Here is a 19,127-nt window from a genome sequence, read left to right as displayed (position 1 = left end):
GCTGAGGAACAAGATGCAAAAAATGCAAGGTAGGTGTGTTTTGAGCGTCCAGGTAGGATCAAAGTGAGTGATCGCAAAGGGAGCAGGCGAACTGTTGCAGAGATCCAGACTGGTCGATTCCAGCAGCTGGGTGTGTGTTCCTCAGCACACAGCGTCCTTGCTGCAGCTCGACAATGTACCTGCTGTTGCACCCCCAAGGTGCATTATTGAAGCGCAGAATCATCCTGTAAGTGGATTAGAGATGTATCATAAAGGTTCTTAGCAGGTGGCATGTGTCAGGTCCAATGTCTGTGGATGTGTGGAGTGTGTCCTGAGATGCTGTTGCATAGTGACTCTTTGCAGGCAGCCGGGTACCTGCTGTGACCACCTGAATTCTCAGCATCTAGATTGCTGGCAGTGAATGGTAAGATTGAAAGCCACAGATTGACTAGGCAAGATCTGCAGTTAATAAGGTCTTTAACAATCAATTAATAGGCAACTCTCCACTGCTTAGTGAGAATCTTACCTTGACATCGATTACACAGTTAAAATGTGCTGCAGATGTCTCACTGGACCTCTCGCACACTCCTGCCACATTTCACACTGGAGCCCATATTGTTCAGGCCCTTTATATGATTCCACCCCAAGTGTCCAGTGCTGCCCTAATTAAGTGCAGGAAAATACCCAACGGTTAATTTGGCTTTCAATTTTCTTGTAACTCTCATGGGAGCCACTTTTTCTTGATGTTCATTCAGATTTTACTTTTTGCCAGAAAAGACACTTTATTCATGAAATATCTAGAAGTAAATTGCAAAACAGTTCAATCCAGTGATTATAGAAGACATTGTAAAATACCATGTTTCCCATTTGAGCACTTTACGCTGTTAGGAGTCTCAATCCAATTGCAAAATTTTAACACAAAGTAAATGTGATAAGAATTATATGCATTCTTTTATACACAGATAGCCTGAGGCATTCTATCAGTTATTAGCCTCTCAGTGGCTGAAATTCTTTAGGTTGTGGCCTTTGTTCACAGCACTTTAACAGCAGCTCCCCAAGCCTTCATGTATCCCTAATCTTGTAGTCCTGGACCTTGGATTGTGCTAGTCTGCCACTCACAGTCAAGGCCAACTCTTTGCAATGGAGGATGAACAGGTTTGGGCAGGGCAAAGTGTGTCTTTCTTTGAGTTGATGGTCCTTCAGGTACCACCTACTTCATCCTTTCATTCATGGTTCTGGTTACCATTCTGTTGGTTGTTTATTCAGAGCTGTACTCAGAGTAATATGACTGTTAACAAAGTGTGGTGCTGTCATAATAACACTATCAGTTCTTGATAACTACAAAACATTGGGTCAGCTATCTTTAAAGAAATGTAACTTCGAATTTCTTACTCTGTTCCCCAGGGTGCAGCTGCCATACGTTATTGGAAACCTAAAATTTGAACAAATAGCTGGATACATTCTGGTTAGACATCACCATGGATTTTCTCTGGCATGGGATGGTAGTTCAGGAGCCTATGTAAAAATAAATGTGGATTATGTTGGAAAAGTATGCGGACTATGTGGCAATTTTAATGGAAATATGCATGATGACTTATACACTAGCTATGGTGAGTTTTAAAAAAAAAATCAAGTAAGCACGAATATGGTAATCTGATTTGGTTGTGTATGGTATAATGCTGGAGAACTGCTAGATATCTCAACATAGATACTGATACCATTTATCTCTCAATGTGCAAAGTATGATTTTTTTGAAGTCTGTAATTCAAATACCTTTTGTTTGCATCTAACACATGCTAAAACCGTTTTCATTGAACATACCAAAAGATTCTTTCTAAGAATAATTATGGCGCAGTGAACTATTTTATCATAGCCAGGTCTCTGATTTGTGCTCTTTTCCATTGTGGCTATTCAATGGTAGCATCTGATTTGTGCAGTGGTCTGTTTAAACCTTTTCTCAATGAGCAAGAGAAATACTGTGCTGTCAGAGCGAGAGGGTCAACACACGTAATTTGAATCACGACATGGCAATGTGTAATGTAGAAGTCGCTTTTTTCTCTGGGGAAACCAAAATTTTTAATATGTACATTATTCATGTACAGCCTGTGGAGAACTGTTGTATTTCTCATGTTTCACTCCAGTTATTTTTCTTCTAGTGTAAACAATGTAAATAATGTGAATATTAAATAACAATAAATGAAAAGGAATGATATTTTGCTACAATATAAAAAGCCCTGGGTAAACTAATTTATAGCGCAGTTCACTGCGACTTCGAAGTAATACTTTCACCTTGGAAATATTACATAGACAAAATTATTAAATGATTGTGGTAGGGCACCCATTCCCAAAATTTGTGAACCTGAGATCATGTAAAACTCTACTGTCCAGATCCTTACTCTCAAATGGTCCTCTTCACCGATCAGCCCTTGAGCCTGCTTGAGCAATGTCTCAAGTTTAAAATTCTCATCCTTGTTTTCAGATCCTTACATGGTTTCAGTCCCTCCCTTCCTCAGTAACCTATTCCAGCTCTGTAGCCTTCCAAGCTATCTGAACTCCTTCCTGAGGATCTCAGATTTTAATTATTCCTCCATTGGCGGCTTGTCTACAGTATCAAAGGCCTAAAGCTTTGGAAATCCCTCCCTAAACCGTTGTGCATGTCTACTTTACCTTCCTCCATTGACATTCATCTTTGACTAAACACTTGATCTTGTGTGATTCAGTGTTAAATTTTCATTCATAATTACCCTGTGGTTTAGAATTCTTTTCTGTTTGAAAGGTATTGTGCAAATGCAAGTTGAGATTATACCCCGGTTCACTAGGCTTTCAAACCGATCGGAAAGCTGCCTCTCAATTTAACTCATCAATTTCACACAAAATCTTAAAAACCTCAATCAAATCACCCTTAACCTTCTGTACAGGTAATATAAGCCTGGTTTATGTAATTGTGCCTCCAAATCAAACCTTTGAACCGATGCGTCACTCTTTCTAAGGCTAATATTTCCTTTTTACGGTGTAGTTCCCAGAGCTGTACATTAGACTAGCCAGGTCTTCTTTTAGCAAAACTTTGTCCTCTTTATATCCCAGCTGTCTTGTTATAAAGGCTAGAATTTTATCAGCCTTGAAACGCAATTTTTGTACCTGACTGTTCTATTTTAATAATGTGTGTTTGAACTCCTAAATCCTTTCGGATTTTCCAACATTTAAATAATATTCAGACAACCTTCAACAACATTGTTCTTCTTGTTTAAGTTGGCACCATAGTCCAGTTAATGTACTTCCATAGTCAAAGACCTGAAAATCTATGCCCAGTAGACAGAGATCACAATTAAAATTCCTGTTTGTCTGAACCCAGTCAACTTGTGAAGTTGGTGCTGGGATCTCATAACAATGTGGCAGATATGCAGTCAACATGAGGTACATCCAGTTTTGATGGCCAGGATGGAGATAAAGCTTGATTGACACCATTTAAAAACAACCAGCATTTCTTAAACAGAAGTGCCTTGTGGTTGCAGAAAGAAAGGAGTTTTGTGAAGGAAGAAATGGCTACTGACAGCTCCTTAATCAGGTAGGGGATGGCAGGACGGAAGCCCCCTTTAATTTTTCGGGAACAATAAGTCATTCAGGCAATACCTGAGTTAACCACGACATGAGGCAGCAGTAAACATCAATGCCCAGAATATAGCTGCAATGCTGCAATAGGTTCAGTGACCTCTCCATGGTTGAAAAGGTTAAAATATAGCTTTGTATCATTTCCGCATATCTGTGTCACCTCTGATCTTATTACTCTTCTCCCCAGGTATCCTTTCTCATCAATCTGCCTCTGCGCTCCTTCTGCATACTGATTGTAATCAATAGATTCTTACCACTATTCCAAATTCATGTCTCCACATATCACATTCAATACACAACATAGCAGCTATTCAGCCATAACTGGCATTTTCTTTAAAAATCTCACAGGGGACTTAGTAACAATCCCTTCACAAGATGCTGGCCCATAATCTGAGACCAGAAACTACTAATGGAGGAGGTAGAACACAGAGCCACATGCAATACCCTCTAGTAGAAGTTGTGCTGGCTATTGTAAGAAAGGGAAGAGTCATAACCATGTTAGTTGGCAACACTGGCAAAGATATCAAGCCAAATTTAGTTGCAATTTCGTCTTTTTTATAAAAAAAAAGTCTTTCTTCTAATTCATAGAAATACTTTGGATGATAATTGCAGATGTTTTCACCAGCTCACCCTTTGCACCGAATCTAATCTTTCCCACTCTGTCTGTACATGGAGTAAAGAAATGTAGAAATCCCTATGTCACTTCAGGAATAAGAGGGCAGCATTCCTGCAGACATTGTGAAACTTTATTGCAGCAAGCTCTGAAATAGGCAGGACATGCAGTAGGATGGAAGATGAATTTCTGTGTAGTTGATCACAGGGCACAAGTGTGCAGTAGATACAGCAGTGGGTTTGAGCGCCAAAAGTGCATTGCACTGTATAGGAGAATTACACAATGCTTTGTTGCAGTGGATTCAGACGCCATGTTCGATAACCAAACATTAGAAAATACTGGGTGCGCTAAGAATCTTCTCAGCAAACTCACACCTCATTGGATGAGTCAAACTTCAGGGCCTTTTGGAGAGTGTTCTGTCTGAAACGGAGAGACTGGTGAGTTCCATGAACAGAGCAGTGGTGCTCAGCTGGAGCTCCTCTGGCACCCCATTCTACTGCAATGGAAGCTCAAACACCTACAGTGTGAAAATTCCAACATGGTCTTCCTAAGTATCACATTACTGCACTGTAGGCTCATACAAAACCACAGGACTAATCCAACAGAGCCGTGAGATAATGACATTGATTCCATGGGAGATGGCATGACAACAATTCATGTTCAAGACCTTTGCAATAACAACAAGTTAAAAGCAGCGTTAACTGAACATTATTTTATAGGCAACTTACATTTTAAACTACAGAACAGATCTTGTATTTTTAGCACAGCCCACTTCACTGTCTTTTGAGTGGATAAGTTCTTCTGGTACAAGTCAAACGTCTACTTCTGTTGTATTCCTTTACCAGCCTGGCAACTGTTAACCCAGGAATCTCATTTAAGGTGAGACTTCTTCCTCGCTATTCTCCCTATCATGCAAGCTGGTGAATCTTCTAGCCTTGTTTTAAATCTTCATGAGCTTTGTCTTTTCAGTCTGAGCCTGAGCTCCCTCACCTTTCACACAATCATTTATAACCTTCACAAAGTATTTTACTAATCTTGACCAGGGTGATATATGTATCTGCAAAATGGTCAGTGCCACTATTACCTCTTTTCCACTGAGCATGTCATTGTGTCTAAATTTTGCAACAAGTTAGTTTTTAACACCTAGCTGGTGCTGTGCAGTAGCCTTTAAGTTTCCACCATCATAAGGGCAAGCTGTTAATCTCTGGTGTTCCTGACACCAGAGTCTTGCTGCATTTATGCAACTTTGGCAATGTGAAAAACTTAATGTGGTTAGCCCACCTTTTCATAAGTGGCCATTAGTTGTGTCCTGCCACTTGTCCACCTGATCTTCATTCAAGAGGAAAGTCTGTGCTTCAGGGAACATGTATTTTTTCAAATTAAATTTAATTGTTTTGATTTTTTTTAGGTTTATTAACAGAAGAAATAACTCTTTTTGGTAATAGCTGGAGAGAAGACATTCCAGACAAGGAACTTTGTCGCGTTATTCCTGTCAACCACCCAGCACCATGTTTCGGACAAAGCCAGACAGTAATTGAAGTTAGTTATGAGCCAATTTAATTTTAAGCCAAGTTTTATTTTCAAGATATTAAACTGTTTTGAAATGTATATTGATATCATAGGTTATAATAGTTTCTGTATCCTTTGCAAAGATCAGGAGAATTAGAAAATGACATTGATGCAATATGTTATTTAAGATAAAACTGATTTTGATGAACAATAATTTTATCTTCCAGAGTCTCTAACTGCTTAATTAAGATAATTTTCCATAACCAGTGGATTTCCTGTAATGTTGTTGTGTGCTGAACATTCGGCCACAATATCATTTTGTTGGGATTCATTGTGGGGAGAGTAAATGTTTTATAAAAAGCACATTAAGAACAGAGATGCTAAAGTCAGGAGCAGAAAGTCTAAGACTGACAGAGGAAGGCAATGGTGTCCAAGTTCATGGAGAAGCTTGTACCATACCATAGTACCCCTTCAGTGTAGAAACAGGCCATCAGGCCCAACAAGTCCACACCAACCTTCTGATCAACACCCCACCCAGGCCCACCGTCTCCCTGTAACTCTGCATTTCCCATGCTAAAGCATCTAACCTACACATCCCTGGACACGATGAGCAATTTAGCATAGCCAATCCACCTAACCTGCATGTTTTTGGACTGTGGGAGGAAACCGGAGCACCCGGAGGAAACCCACGCAGACACGGGGAGACATACAAACTCCACACAGACAGTGGCCCAACGATGGAATCAAACACCAGTCCCTGGTGCTGTGAGGCAGCAGCACTAACTACTGAGCCCCATGTAAGGAAGATAGTGCTGGGTGTACATAGCCCAAGATCTGGACTAGAGGCTAGTTAAAAATGCTGAAGATGAAGTCAATATTAGAGAGGTTTGTTACTGAGCAGGCAATCTGAAATTCAACAGAAACTCTGGGATTCACTACAATAAATATGTGGTCATCAATGTATAAATAATGAATCAATGAGTTTAATCTACATGAATAGACAGTACCGATGTAAATAGATACCCACCTGTATTCAATATTTTATTACATTTTAATACATGAATGTTATACAAAATTGACAATGTGAAAGACATATTTAATATATTCAATAAATTGAATGTTATGAATCTATTCTAATCATTGTCAACTTTAGTAGGACATCCCTAAGTTACTTGTAACTTCCAGAGCTGACCATGCTATAGTTGTGCATGAATTAATAAATCCCAAATAACAGTCTTCTGGCAGGACAGAAAGTGTGAGCTATTTAGAAAACAAACCCTTCTTCTGGAATTTCCTCCATGTTACTGTATCTTTGCTATGATTGTTGTCCAACCAAATATACAAGATTGGCTTTGTGATGGAAGCAAAGTTTCATCATTTAAGATTGGTGACATTTATGTTTTTGTACATCACTTCAGTTAGATGGAGTTATATTGAATGAAAATTTTTTGTGCAAACTTTGGCTCAGTGCTAGGATTCCCTCGTGATGCTTTATGGATTCAAGTCTCATCCCCGAAAACAGTAATGCATGGTCATGTGATTCAGTCAACCAGGGGTATTCATTTATGATGGGAACAGAGTAGCAACACCATTCCATCTTCACATTTAATCAATTCCGTCTCCACCCCCAGTTTTTCTTGGTTACTTTAATGCTTTGTCTGTATAAATAATTGTCTTTATTATGGAAACAATTGACTGCACGATCTGTTTAATGCAAAAGCAGTGGAAGCAATAGTTTGCTACATGCTGCTAGGATGAAATAAGGAGAAGGTGAAAGGTTGACTACAGATTGACTTTGACTTTGAATACTATGGCAAGTTTAATGCTGGGTGTTGGGGTCACTTAATTAGGTAGGAGGATGGTGGGTGGGGATCCTGTCAGCTTCCTGCCTCCACCCTGATGAAACCAATGCTGAGATGATAAATGAACAGCCTTTCTTCCACAGTGTCAGTTGAGGCCATTAATTGACCACTTAGCACTCACTTAAGGACCTCATCCTGTTCCAGCTGGCTCTTTATGGCACAGCGGTATTGTCCCTACCTCCAAGCCAGGAGGCCTGGGTTTAAGTCCTCCTTGCTTCAGAGGTGTGTTGTTATACATCTTAGCAGGTAGATTAGAAAACCAAAGGTGCAGTCATACAATGATAGTGTCTCAGGAATTCTGGCTTCATGTCTCAATGGAACCAGAGGTGAGCAGAGAGTATGACAAACAGTCTTGGCAGGCTCCTTGGGTTGGATTCAAACCTCTTATTCAAGGACACTCAGTGCCTGATCAAGAGCCAGGCAGTAGGAAGGGAATTCACTGAGAGCCCAGCCCCTGCCCTGATGTCAACTCAACCCTCTCTAGCCATTAGTCCTCGGTGACCTGGGTCCTAGGCTCTGGATCACTTTTGTATTAGCAGCAACCATCACCTTCTTGATGGTGTTACCAATCAGTAGAAGTCTGGTCTCTAAGAAGATGGTAGCTGTGGATGAGTGGGACTTTCACCCTTGATGTCCTTGATTCCTGGGGAAAATTCTGCTGCTTGGCTGCTAAGTCCTGGAGTGGCACATGATATGACTGGCATATCCAGAAAGAGGTGATGTGATTCCTCACAGGCTGTCCAGCAACAGGTAGGATCCCCTTGCCTTGCCAAAATACTGACCATATAATCTTGCAGCACAAATCATTATTTGACCTCCTTTGGCTATGCCAACTCTTTGAAAGAGCTGGTCAAGGTATTACAATAGTGCAGTTTTGTCCCTACAAAGCTGAAAATTCTTCCTCTTCAAATATGTTAACTTTAAGTGTTATGTTACCTCTGCATCAGATAAGTACTTACTGATAGTGCCAGAGCCCCAGTGGATGTGAATATCAATTGTTAATCTTTGAAGGAAAATTATGTTACATTTACAAGTTGCATCCAATGATGATTAGACTTGTAACACAGTAAGGCAGAAGGATTCTAGGAAGCTGATAACCTAACTGCAGTTAACCAGGGAAATTAAGAACAGTAGCAAATTGAAAGAAAGATTATACAATGTGACAAAGGTTAATGGCAGATCAGAGGATTGGGAAAGTTTTGAAAGCTAATAAAACATGTCCAAAATTAAAGGTATAAGGTAAACTTTGAAGACAAACTAGCAAGTGATTTTAAAAAAAAGCATCTTTAAATAGATAAAAGTGAAACAAGAGGCCACAATGAACATAGGCCCCTTAGAGAACAGGGCTTGAGAAATAAGAATGTAGAGCTAGGAAATGGCAGAGGAATTGAATAAATATTTTTTGACCATCATCACAGTATTTGATACTAATGGCATTCCAAAAAATGTTAAATAAAAGGAGGGGAGGAAATAAACACATGATCACAATTGAAAATATACTAGGAAAACTAATAGAATGGAAGGCTGATAATTCTATTGGACCTGATGGGTCACATCAAAGGCTTTTAAATGAAGTAGCTGCAGAGATAGTGGACGCATTGGTTGTCATCTTCCAAGAAGTTTTAGGTTCTGGAAATGTCCCACAGGATTTGAAAACTGCTAAAATAACACCTTTATTCAAAAAAGGAAGGAGACAAAAATGATTGTCTCTCAGCCAGTTAGCTTAACATTTGTCATGGGACAATGTTAGTGTCTATTACAAAAGATGTAATAATAGAGGACTTAGAAATACATAATATAATCAAACAGAGTCAGCATAGCTCCATTAAGGGGCAATTATACTTGACAAATTTATTATGTTCCTTCTAAGAAGTAACAAATAGAATAGATAGAGGGGAACCAGTAGATATAATATATTTGGATTTCTAATAGTGTTCAGTAAGATACCTCACATAAGCTATTTCATAAGGTGCCTGTGCTGTTGTAGATAGTATAATTACATGGATCAAGGATTGGCTAAGTACTAGAAGACAAAGAGTTGGGACAATGTGGGTATTTTTGGGTTGGAAACTTGTAACTAACTATTGGAGTACTGCATGGATCAGAGCTCGAGCCACGATTATTTAAATACGTGTTAATGACTTGGAAGATGGAAATGAATGTACTATTGCCAAATATGTGGTTGACACAAAAATTGGTAGCAAGTCAGGTTCTGAGAATGACGCACAGAATTTATAGATGATATAGACATGTTATGAGAGTGGGGGAAATCCTGGGAAATGGAATATAATGTGGGAAAATGTGAGGTTGTGCACTTTAGCAGGAAAAGTAGAAGAGCTGAATACTATTTCAATAGGGAATGATGGCAGAAAACTGCAGCTCAGATGAATCTGGAGTCCTTGTAACAGGGAAGGCAAAAGAAATGTTAACCTTATTTCAAAGGGAATTGAGTATAAAAGTAGGGATGTTTTGCAAAATTGATACAAGGCATTGGTCTTGATTCTATTTCTTTGAAATTGATCTGACTTGTTACAGTATCCATTTTAAGTTTGTAACATGTTATTGAAAAGGTAATGCCAGTTTTATTTTCTGTAACTTACTATATGTTTCATTTACCTCCTGATGATTATGAGAGCTCTAACACTTTTATGATAATTTTCAGAAAATAAGACACACATGTAGGGTGCTTCTTGGATATCCATTTGTCCTCTGTCATTACCATGTTCAACCTTATCCATACATGGCGAGCTGTGTGAATGATCTGTGCATGTGAGTATGTTAAAAGAAATACAGTCTTTATAACATGTTTAATTATAATATGTACTCATAATTCACACTGTAAATACTCCCATAAATAATTTATGATAAAAGATTATGCAACTGAAAAATGTAGCTTTCCAAAGATCCACATTATTTGCCTGATTGCAAATGTTCATGAACAAGAGAAAAAGACTTTTGCTTAAGTGAAGGAGGCAAGGATACTCTGGCTGTGCAATTATTTTTCAATGTTGTTACTTTCTTTCATTTGATCAGGTATGGACCTGATAATACAACATTGTGTGGAGTGCTGACCGAGTATGCAAGAGCTTGTGCACAAGCAAATCAACCATTACATGAATGGAGACAGTTGTTCAACCAGTGTGGTATGATACGCTGACAGCAGACATATGGAGCAGATTTACTACACAGTCTACATTAATGCAGAGTGATTTTTCGGTCCCATTAGGCAATTAGAATTAATTTATGTCGTAATCCCAAGTACATCTACGAAAGATTTTGAGACCATATTAATCAACACTACGGATGGGTGACTTAGGAGCATTCAAGTGTTCTTTGGATCTATGATCTATGATACCTTGCAGTTGTTAGTCTGAGACATATATGTGTGGTTTAACAATATATAATGAGAACAAATGGTTTTTGTCACAGCAAATTATAGTTTTTTTTTAACTTTGAAAGCTAGTTGAAGGTAATTGATCACTCAATCTAATTGATCACTCAGGATCAAGTGCAACTGATATGGTGGGTGGTTGAGTTCAATCAGATTTTAACCTGAAATAGAACTCTCTAGTTATTCACTAAAGTTGCATGACTGTAACAAGTAGCAAATATTGGACCAGTCGGCACATGCAAGCAGCTCATTCTTTCATCATCTATTTCACTTATAGAGTCACAGAATTGTACAGCACGGAAACAAATCCTTCGGTCCAATTTGTCCATGCGGACCAGATATCTTTAACTAATCTCGTCCCATTTGCAAGCAGTTGGGCCCTATCTCTCTAAATTCTTCCAATTCATGCACCCATTCGGATGCCTCTTAAATGTTGTAATTGTATCAGCTTCCACCATTTCCTCTGGCAGTTCGTTCCATATATACACCACTCTCTGCATGAGAATGTTGTCCCTTAGGTCCCTTTTAAATCTTTCTCTTCACACCTTAAACCTATGCTGTCTAGTTTTGGAAAAGTTTCCACTTATCCTGTAAAAAAGAGCTTGACTATTTACCCTATCCATGCCCTTCATGATTCTATAAACCTCTCTAAAGTCACCCCATAGCCTCTGATGCTCCAGAGAAAAAGGGCCCCTGCTTATTCAGCCTCTCCGTATAGTTCAAACCCTTTAACTCCAGCAACATACTTGTAAATCTTTTCTGAACCCTTTCAAGTTTCACAACATCTTTCCTATAGCAGGGACACCAGAATTGAACGCAATATTCCAACAGTGGCCTAAGCAATGTCCTGTACAGCCACACATGACCTCCTAACTTTCTTGCCTTCTTAAGCTTCTTTCAGCAGGGTTAAATGAAAAGCTAACACAACTTTCTAGTTTGATTCAGAGATAGTAGGAACTGCAGATGCTGGAGAATCTGAGATAACAAGGTGTAGAGCTGGATGAACACAGCAGGCCAAGCAGCATCATAGGAGCAGGAAGGCTGACGTTTCGGGCCTAGACCCTTCTTCAGAAATGGGGGAGGGGAAGGGGGTTCTGAAATAAATAGGGAGAGAGGGGGAGGCGGTTAGAGGATGGATAGAGGAGAAGATAGGTGGAGAGGAAACAGACAGGTCAAAGAGGCGGGGATGGAGCCAGTAAAGGTGAGTGTAGGTGGGGAGGTAGGGAGGAGATAGGTCAGTCCAGGGAGGATGGACAGGTCAAGGGGGCGGGATGAGGTTAGTAGGTAGGAAATGGGGGTGCGGCTTGAGGTGGGAGGAGGGGATAGGTGGGAGGAAGAACAGGTTAGGGAGGCAGGGACGAGCTGGATTGGTTTTGGGATGCGGTAGGGGGAGGGGAGATTTTGAAGCTTGTGAAATCCACATTGATACCATTGGGCTGCAGGGTTCCCAAGCGGAATATGAGTTGCTGTTCCTGCAACCTTCGGGTGGCATTGTTGTGGCACTGCAGGAGGCCCAGGATGGACATGTCGTCTGAGGAATGGGAGGGGGAGTTGAAATGGTTCGTGACTGGGAGGTGCAGTTGTTTATTGCGAACCGAGTGTAGGTGTTCTGCAAAGTGGTCCCCAAGCCTCCGCTTGGTTTCCCCGATGTAGAGGAGGCCACAACGGGTACAGCGGATGCAGTATACCGCATTAGCAGATGTGCAGGTGAACATCTGCTTGATGTGAAAAGTCTTCTTGGGGCCTGGGATGGGGATGAGGGAGGAGGTGTAGAGGCAGGTGTAGCACTTCCTGCAGTTGCAGGGAAAAGTGCCGGGTGTGGTGGGGCTGGAGGGGAGTGTGGAGCGGACAAGGGAGTCACGGAGAGAGTTGTCCCTCCGGAAAGCAGATAAGGGTGGGGAGGGAAAAATGTCTTTGGTGGTGGGGTCGGATTGCAGATGGCAGAAGTGTCAGAGGATGATGTGTTGGATCCGGAGGTTGGTGGGGTGGTACGTGAGGACGAGGGGGATTCTTTTTTGGTTCTTATTGCGTGGACGGGGTGTGAGGGATGAGTTGTGGGAAATGCGGGAAACACCGTGGAGGGCGTTCTCAACCACTGAGGGGGGGAAGTTGCGGTCCTGGAAAAACGAGGACATCTGAGATGTATGGAAGTGGAATGCCTCATCCTGGGAGCAGATGCGGTGGAGGCGAAGGAATTGGTGAATAGGGAATGACATTTTTACAGAAAGGTGGGTGGGAGGAGGTGTATTCTAGGTGTATTCTAGTTTGATTGTTAGATTTAAGCATTAACTAATTGCTAATCCTCTATTGGAAGAGACCTTGTCTATCTGTGAACCCCTTTTCAGTCAAACCATTGCTGGCTAAGACTAATTATTCCACTGGCCTTGTTTCTCTAGAAATGAAATCTTAACTGATTTCTAGTAAAACAAAACCTCTCGCACTGACCTATTCCTTTACCTATCACAGGATATATATAGCTAACTTCTAACAGATAAAGCTTTGTATTTATTACAGTGAACAAATTAAATCAACAAAATGTGTGCTGAAAATGGAACAATTGATAGGTTTGCAGCACACTCAGTGCAAGGCTGTAAATATTCTTGTGTAATTCATGAATCATATTTAATGACTGAGACTGTGTCAGGTCTGCTGTAATTGACTGGCTGCATGACAGATGCTGCTAGAATTGCAGGATCTTGTAAAATCTCACCTGGGTCATTAGGACAGTCTGGGAACTGTATGATTTATGGAGACATAGCTTGGTATGCTCTACTTAGTTTGAACGGAAGACACATTGCTGGCAGCAGAAGAGAGGAATCTACTCATGATGAGGCAGAATAAAAAAGATTTTATGTCGTCATTGGGAGCCAAAAGTTTTTAATTCCTCAGAGCTGTTGTCATTTTACTTTATAAGTATAACAATTCCAAACTGATCTCTCTTGAATGCAATATGATAATTCATAATTAAAAATCTCAAGTTGTCTTAGTTGCTATCTTTTCTTTGCCATTTTTTTTCTCCACAGTGCCCGTTTGTGAAGGTGAATTTGTCCACCGTGAATGTGTGGATTGTTGTCCCGTGTCGTGTGGCCTAGAGCAGGAATGCATTGACAGTGATTTTCAGTGTCTTGATGGATGCTATTGCCCTGAAGGTAGATTCGTAATTTATACAATTTAAATTAAAATCATTCTTAAGCCTCATTGTGTTTGCTTGTCCACAGTGAGCCTATCCAGTTTTGATGTGTCAAAAATTGACCTAGTGAGAGCATAGATGTCGTTACATAACTATAACTTAAGTATATTTTAAGTTGACCTTTGGGTCTGGTTTTCAAACAGCAACTTGGAAAATTCAAGTAAGTATTGTCTGCATATTGCTGAATAAAGCCCCCCCCCCCCCCCCTTTTTTAAACTCATTACCTTGCACTCTTCAGGACATTTAGAAGAATGCCAATATAAAGGGAATGGGTTTTTGTGTTTTGTATGGGATATGCATGCTCATTGTTTGGCAAGTTGATTCAGATTGGTAAAGGTGTTACTGTGGAGAATGCATCAGTAGATGATGACTGACAGTTAAATAACCAGTTTTTTAAGTAATTTTGTCAGGACTTTGGCTGTTGCAAGCAGCTGTAATATCTTACTCGTCTTCAAATGACAATATAAGAGGAAATAAAATGAAATCAGAGCAAGTTTTTTATAATTGAAAAAGATGATTTTAGACTTCAGGTATTTTTTTGAGGGAACAGTAGAGTTATGGTTAAAGTGGAAATGAAGAGGAAGTGAGAAAATGCAGTAAGTCAAAAAACAGAACAAACAGAAGTTTTTATGTTTCATTTTTAATTCATTGTAGGTTATACCTTGATTAAAGGATGATGTCTACTCAGTTGAGAGTTTCTGCTATTTCTTCATGTGACTGAACAGGCTGTTTCTTGACTTTCAGATCTTTGAGTACATGAGGCAGGATATTGCACATGTGAGAATACAAGATATGCTTCCTTTATTTCCCTCTGTGTTACTTCTTTACATTATCACTAAGATGTTTGGGCTTGAAGCATGTTGCACCTTGATGGACAAGTTGTCATGATGTTGAACAATTAGTAGCAGGCTGTTCCCAATTATTATTGTCAATGATGCCATACATCAAGCAGAGTTTCAGAGTATCTTTGTAGTATTTTTTGCATCCTTCGCCGAAAACATGCTGGTTGAGAGTGGAGAAAATAGGGCCTGGTGGAGCAGTACTTTACAGGATTACAGGCACAATGTCCAGTCCATTGTAGTTGATATTGTAGCCTGAATTCTTATGGATCTGGCTTCATTAGGGATACGAACATTTGTTCAAATTTGTTTCATTGAATCTGAAGAATGTGGCAGAGGCATTGCCAATAGATTTTCTCAAACAGTCTTTTATGTGTCACTGATACACAGTTCAGGTCTCTCTGCAGTGTAGGAGTGTGGCTACAGCAATTACTCTGTACACTAAGACAACTGTTGACTTGTGGAAAACTTTCTTGTCAAATATGCATTGCTTTAATTTGTAGAAGACTGGCTTGTTGTAGTTGATCCAGTTTTGAATCATCTTGTCAATGCTGGCCTTTTCACGGCAGTGGATGGCAAGGTATGACAACTGCTCAACATATTCCAGGGTCGTATACATCCCCTGCTTTGGCAACAAAATACATTGGTAGTTTCCACAGCATGGTTTATTTGCTTCTTGAAGATAGTAAAAATTGTCTCATTCCTCAAGTCAAGGGAGGGATGGGCTGGAGTGGAGGAGCTCTTTTTCCTCCCAAATCTGTAGGACGAGTGCATGGAGTCTTGATGTCTCCAGCAGCTCTGGAGGACTCAGCTAGAATGCTACCAGGATCCCTGGTATCGTTATCTTTCATCTACTTATTTGCTTGTTGCAGCTGTCCCATCAATAGTTATTCATCAATGGATTCTACCACAAGATAACATGGGATGGCCTGGAGAGTATCAGCTTGTCACAGAGGAATGAAGAGTCCTTTAAACCAATCTGTTTATAACTTGGCAACAGTTTAGATCCAAGAGTTTCCTCATTTAGATTATCTTGAAAACCTGGCATAGCATACTATAACAACCATCCCATCTCTACTCGTCTTCTGGTGAAACCAACATGCATGCCTTCATTTGCCTTAGGTTTAGCTATTCCAGTTCTGTCTTGGCTGGATCACCCACATTCTTCCTCCATAAATTTGAGGTCGTACAAAATTTTGCTCCCCCATCATGTCTTCAATTTCAATGAGCTACCACCGCTGTTGTCACTGACCCATGTTGGCTCCCAGTCAGGCAACATCTCATCCTTGTTTCCAAATTCCTCCATGGCTGCCTCCTCCCTATAGATGTAATCTTCTCCAATCCCACAACCCATTGAGATATCTGCACTCCTCTCATTCTGATCTCTTATGCATTCCTAATATATTAATTGGTCCACCATTGTTGACTGTGACTTCCATTATCTAACATTTAAGCTCTAGCATACCCTCCCTAAACCTCACTGCCTTTCCTTATTAAGACACTCCTTAAAACTTAGCTCTATGATTAAGTTTTTGGTCATCAGCCCTAACATGTGGCTCAGTATTATGCTTTGTTTCAATGTGCCCTTGTGAAGTGCCTTGCAATGTTTTATTATTACATTATAGGCACAATTATAAAGTTGTAGTTGCCAAAGTGGTTTTTTGGAACAAAGTTTTCCTGAAGTTTGAATGTTTAAATAAGAAGTTATTTTATCTAGTCTTATCAGCTAACCATTAGTTAGTAATTTTCTGCACTTACTTGTAACCTAAATTTTAAATATAATATTTTATATGAACAATAGTATTTCTGACAATTATAAAATGTTTTTAAAAGTGAGGCATAAAATGATGTAATTGTTTCTTACAGGTTCAGTTCATGAAAATGGAACATGTTTGAACTCCACAGAGTGTCCTTGTATGTTTCAAGGGATTCCCTATACTTCAGGCTCTGTAATTCAGGAACAATGCAGCTACTGGTTAGTGATTCATTCTGCAAGGCGTCTTTCCATTCTCAGTGGGATTTATTTCACATTAAAACACCGTAAAATCCTTATGTTGTTGTGCATGTATTATATGGTGGCTAGATCTTCCAGTCTCCCTGAAAGATGCACATTGGTACCTGTTGGTGTTTGATGCACTGACAGTGTGGTACTTACAAGGAGGCTTAAATTTTCATTGGGCAATTGCACCCAGAGTTATATTTGGAGACTTTGCAGTGTTCTGATTTACTTGTATTTAATAATTCCCTAGGAGAAGCTGCTGGAATTAAGACCTACTCAAACTAACTGCTGACTATAAAGCTGGCTACTGTTCCAGCTACTCACCACTGGAACCTTCAATCACTCGCAATAGTTGTCCCCCCTCTCTGGCTTTCCAGTGCCCCAATCTCACAGATCTCTGATAACCCTACTGGACACCCGAGTGACATCACCCTCACCACAACGGGCATCTGAGAGGCACTAAAATCTCCCACCCCCACTGGATGCCTGATCCCTCCTCCAAGGACACCTGACCAACCTACTTCCACCACCTGATACTCAACCCAGCCCTCAGCCGCTCACTCACTCAGCTGCTATGGGCAACCGTCCTCACTCACCTACCTTACACACTTCAGTTCTCTCCCTTACTATCAAGGTGGATTTAGGACCTTCAGCAATGTTTACTTTCTGGAACATGGCAGTTATTGTCATTAAAAAAGGGTAACAATTTTTGGCAATGATTCACTTCGTGTTGTCTCCATGTTTGCTGGACTGCTTCAGTTGTGATAGATCCAACGTCTGAGGTCTAGCTGGAAAAATTGAGGAATAACTGAACAATCTTTCACGGGTCAGGAATAGGAATTCTGACTCAGGTTGAAAGATTCAGGCTGATGTGTTATAAAGGTAAATTCAAGTTTTTATATCAATCTTTTTAAATATTTAATCGATGGGGATAATTTGAAATAGACCTGGAACTTCAGTTGCAACAGAAATGTTATATTGGAAAACAACAGGACCATGAATGTAGACAAGAGGTGTCGATATATTGGATAGGCAGATTTGAGATGTTATTCTAACTTTAGTCTCCCAACAGTGAGTGCTGATCAGAAATTCATGTATGTGCTGAGCATGACTTTCTAGTCATTAACAGAAATAGCTAGAACTTGGAGTGAGCATTCTCAGCATGTAAGACTCCCATCCAGAGAATCATGACTATCCCAGACTTGTACAGCCTCTCAGCATTTAGATTCATAGGATTAATCCTTCTTCATGGTTTAGAAGCCCTTGACATACCATTTTGGTTTACGTAATAAATTCAGGATCTGATTCTCAGCTGGACTTACGGAGAAATAAGAGAAAATAATTGCCAGGAGAGAGGACTCGGGCCTCCAGCAGCCTCTTCCTGAGAACCCTGGATGGGAAGAATCCACCTCATAGCTACATTTTGTCATTGGTCATCACTTTAAGACCTTACTTAAACAGTTAAGATTCGTCAAGGTTGGGAGAACACGAAAGTTGTTAGGATTGTGCTAATTATCCTGCTAACATCCTTTACCATTTGAAAACTGAATGTTTATTGTGAAGTAGATAAAAGATTTCTGAAACTTAAAATTATAGATGCTGTAAGCTATTGTTTAAAGACTTAGTGTAAGAATATTCACATATTCAGGATTTGTTGAATATGCCAAAAGACGTGAAATTGTGATACACAGATGGATTTTATTCTTCAGTTGGGCCATTTCCTGATGTCACTTTCCCAAGTGAATTTTCCGAGGGAATGTGCACACGCGTTGTTTTCACCCCAGGTAGTTGGGGCAGGCTGGAGACAGGAGTGCTGCCTTCTGATGCTGGATTAAGTGGGAACAGTAGCAGGCCGATGTTGAGGCCAGCAGGTTAGGAGACCCACCTCTGTTTGCTGGGACTTTTATCTGTGGATGACTGGTAAGCCTTCTGGCCTTCATTCCTCATACATCCTCACCACTACACCTAAAACCCAAACCCCATGATTTTTCATTCTCAATCATTCCTCCTATGCTTTGTCTCCACCCATTCAAATGTTCCATCGTCCCTCCAGCTATGCATGCCATACCTTCTTATATCTCTCATCTATACACACACACACACACACACACACACACACACACACACACACACACA

At 40.2% G+C, this 19,127-nt stretch overlaps 1 protein-coding gene across 1 annotated transcript in view; it reads left to right on the top strand.

Moving 5' to 3' along the window:
- Nucleotides 1-19,127, top strand: part of otog (otogelin) — a 220,029-nt gene that overhangs the window by 26,966 nt on the left and 173,936 nt on the right. The window contains exons 7-12 of the mRNA XM_048607318.1: nt 1,384-1,589; nt 5,610-5,740; nt 10,235-10,341; nt 10,606-10,715; nt 13,987-14,112; nt 16,859-16,967. Of these exons, the coding sequence (XP_048463275.1) occupies nt 1,384-1,589; nt 5,610-5,740; nt 10,235-10,341; nt 10,606-10,715; nt 13,987-14,112; nt 16,859-16,967 (789 nt within the window). The remainder of the gene's footprint in view (nt 1-1,383; nt 1,590-5,609; nt 5,741-10,234; nt 10,342-10,605; nt 10,716-13,986; nt 14,113-16,858; nt 16,968-19,127) is intronic.

This window comes from Rhincodon typus, chromosome 17 (genome assembly GCF_021869965.1).
Source record: "Rhincodon typus isolate 14 chromosome 17, sRhiTyp1.1, whole genome shotgun sequence".
Lineage (NCBI taxonomy): Eukaryota > Metazoa > Chordata > Chondrichthyes > Orectolobiformes > Rhincodontidae > Rhincodon > Rhincodon typus.
The sequence above is the reverse complement of the archived record's forward strand: the minus strand, read 5'-3'. Positions and strand labels throughout refer to the sequence as shown.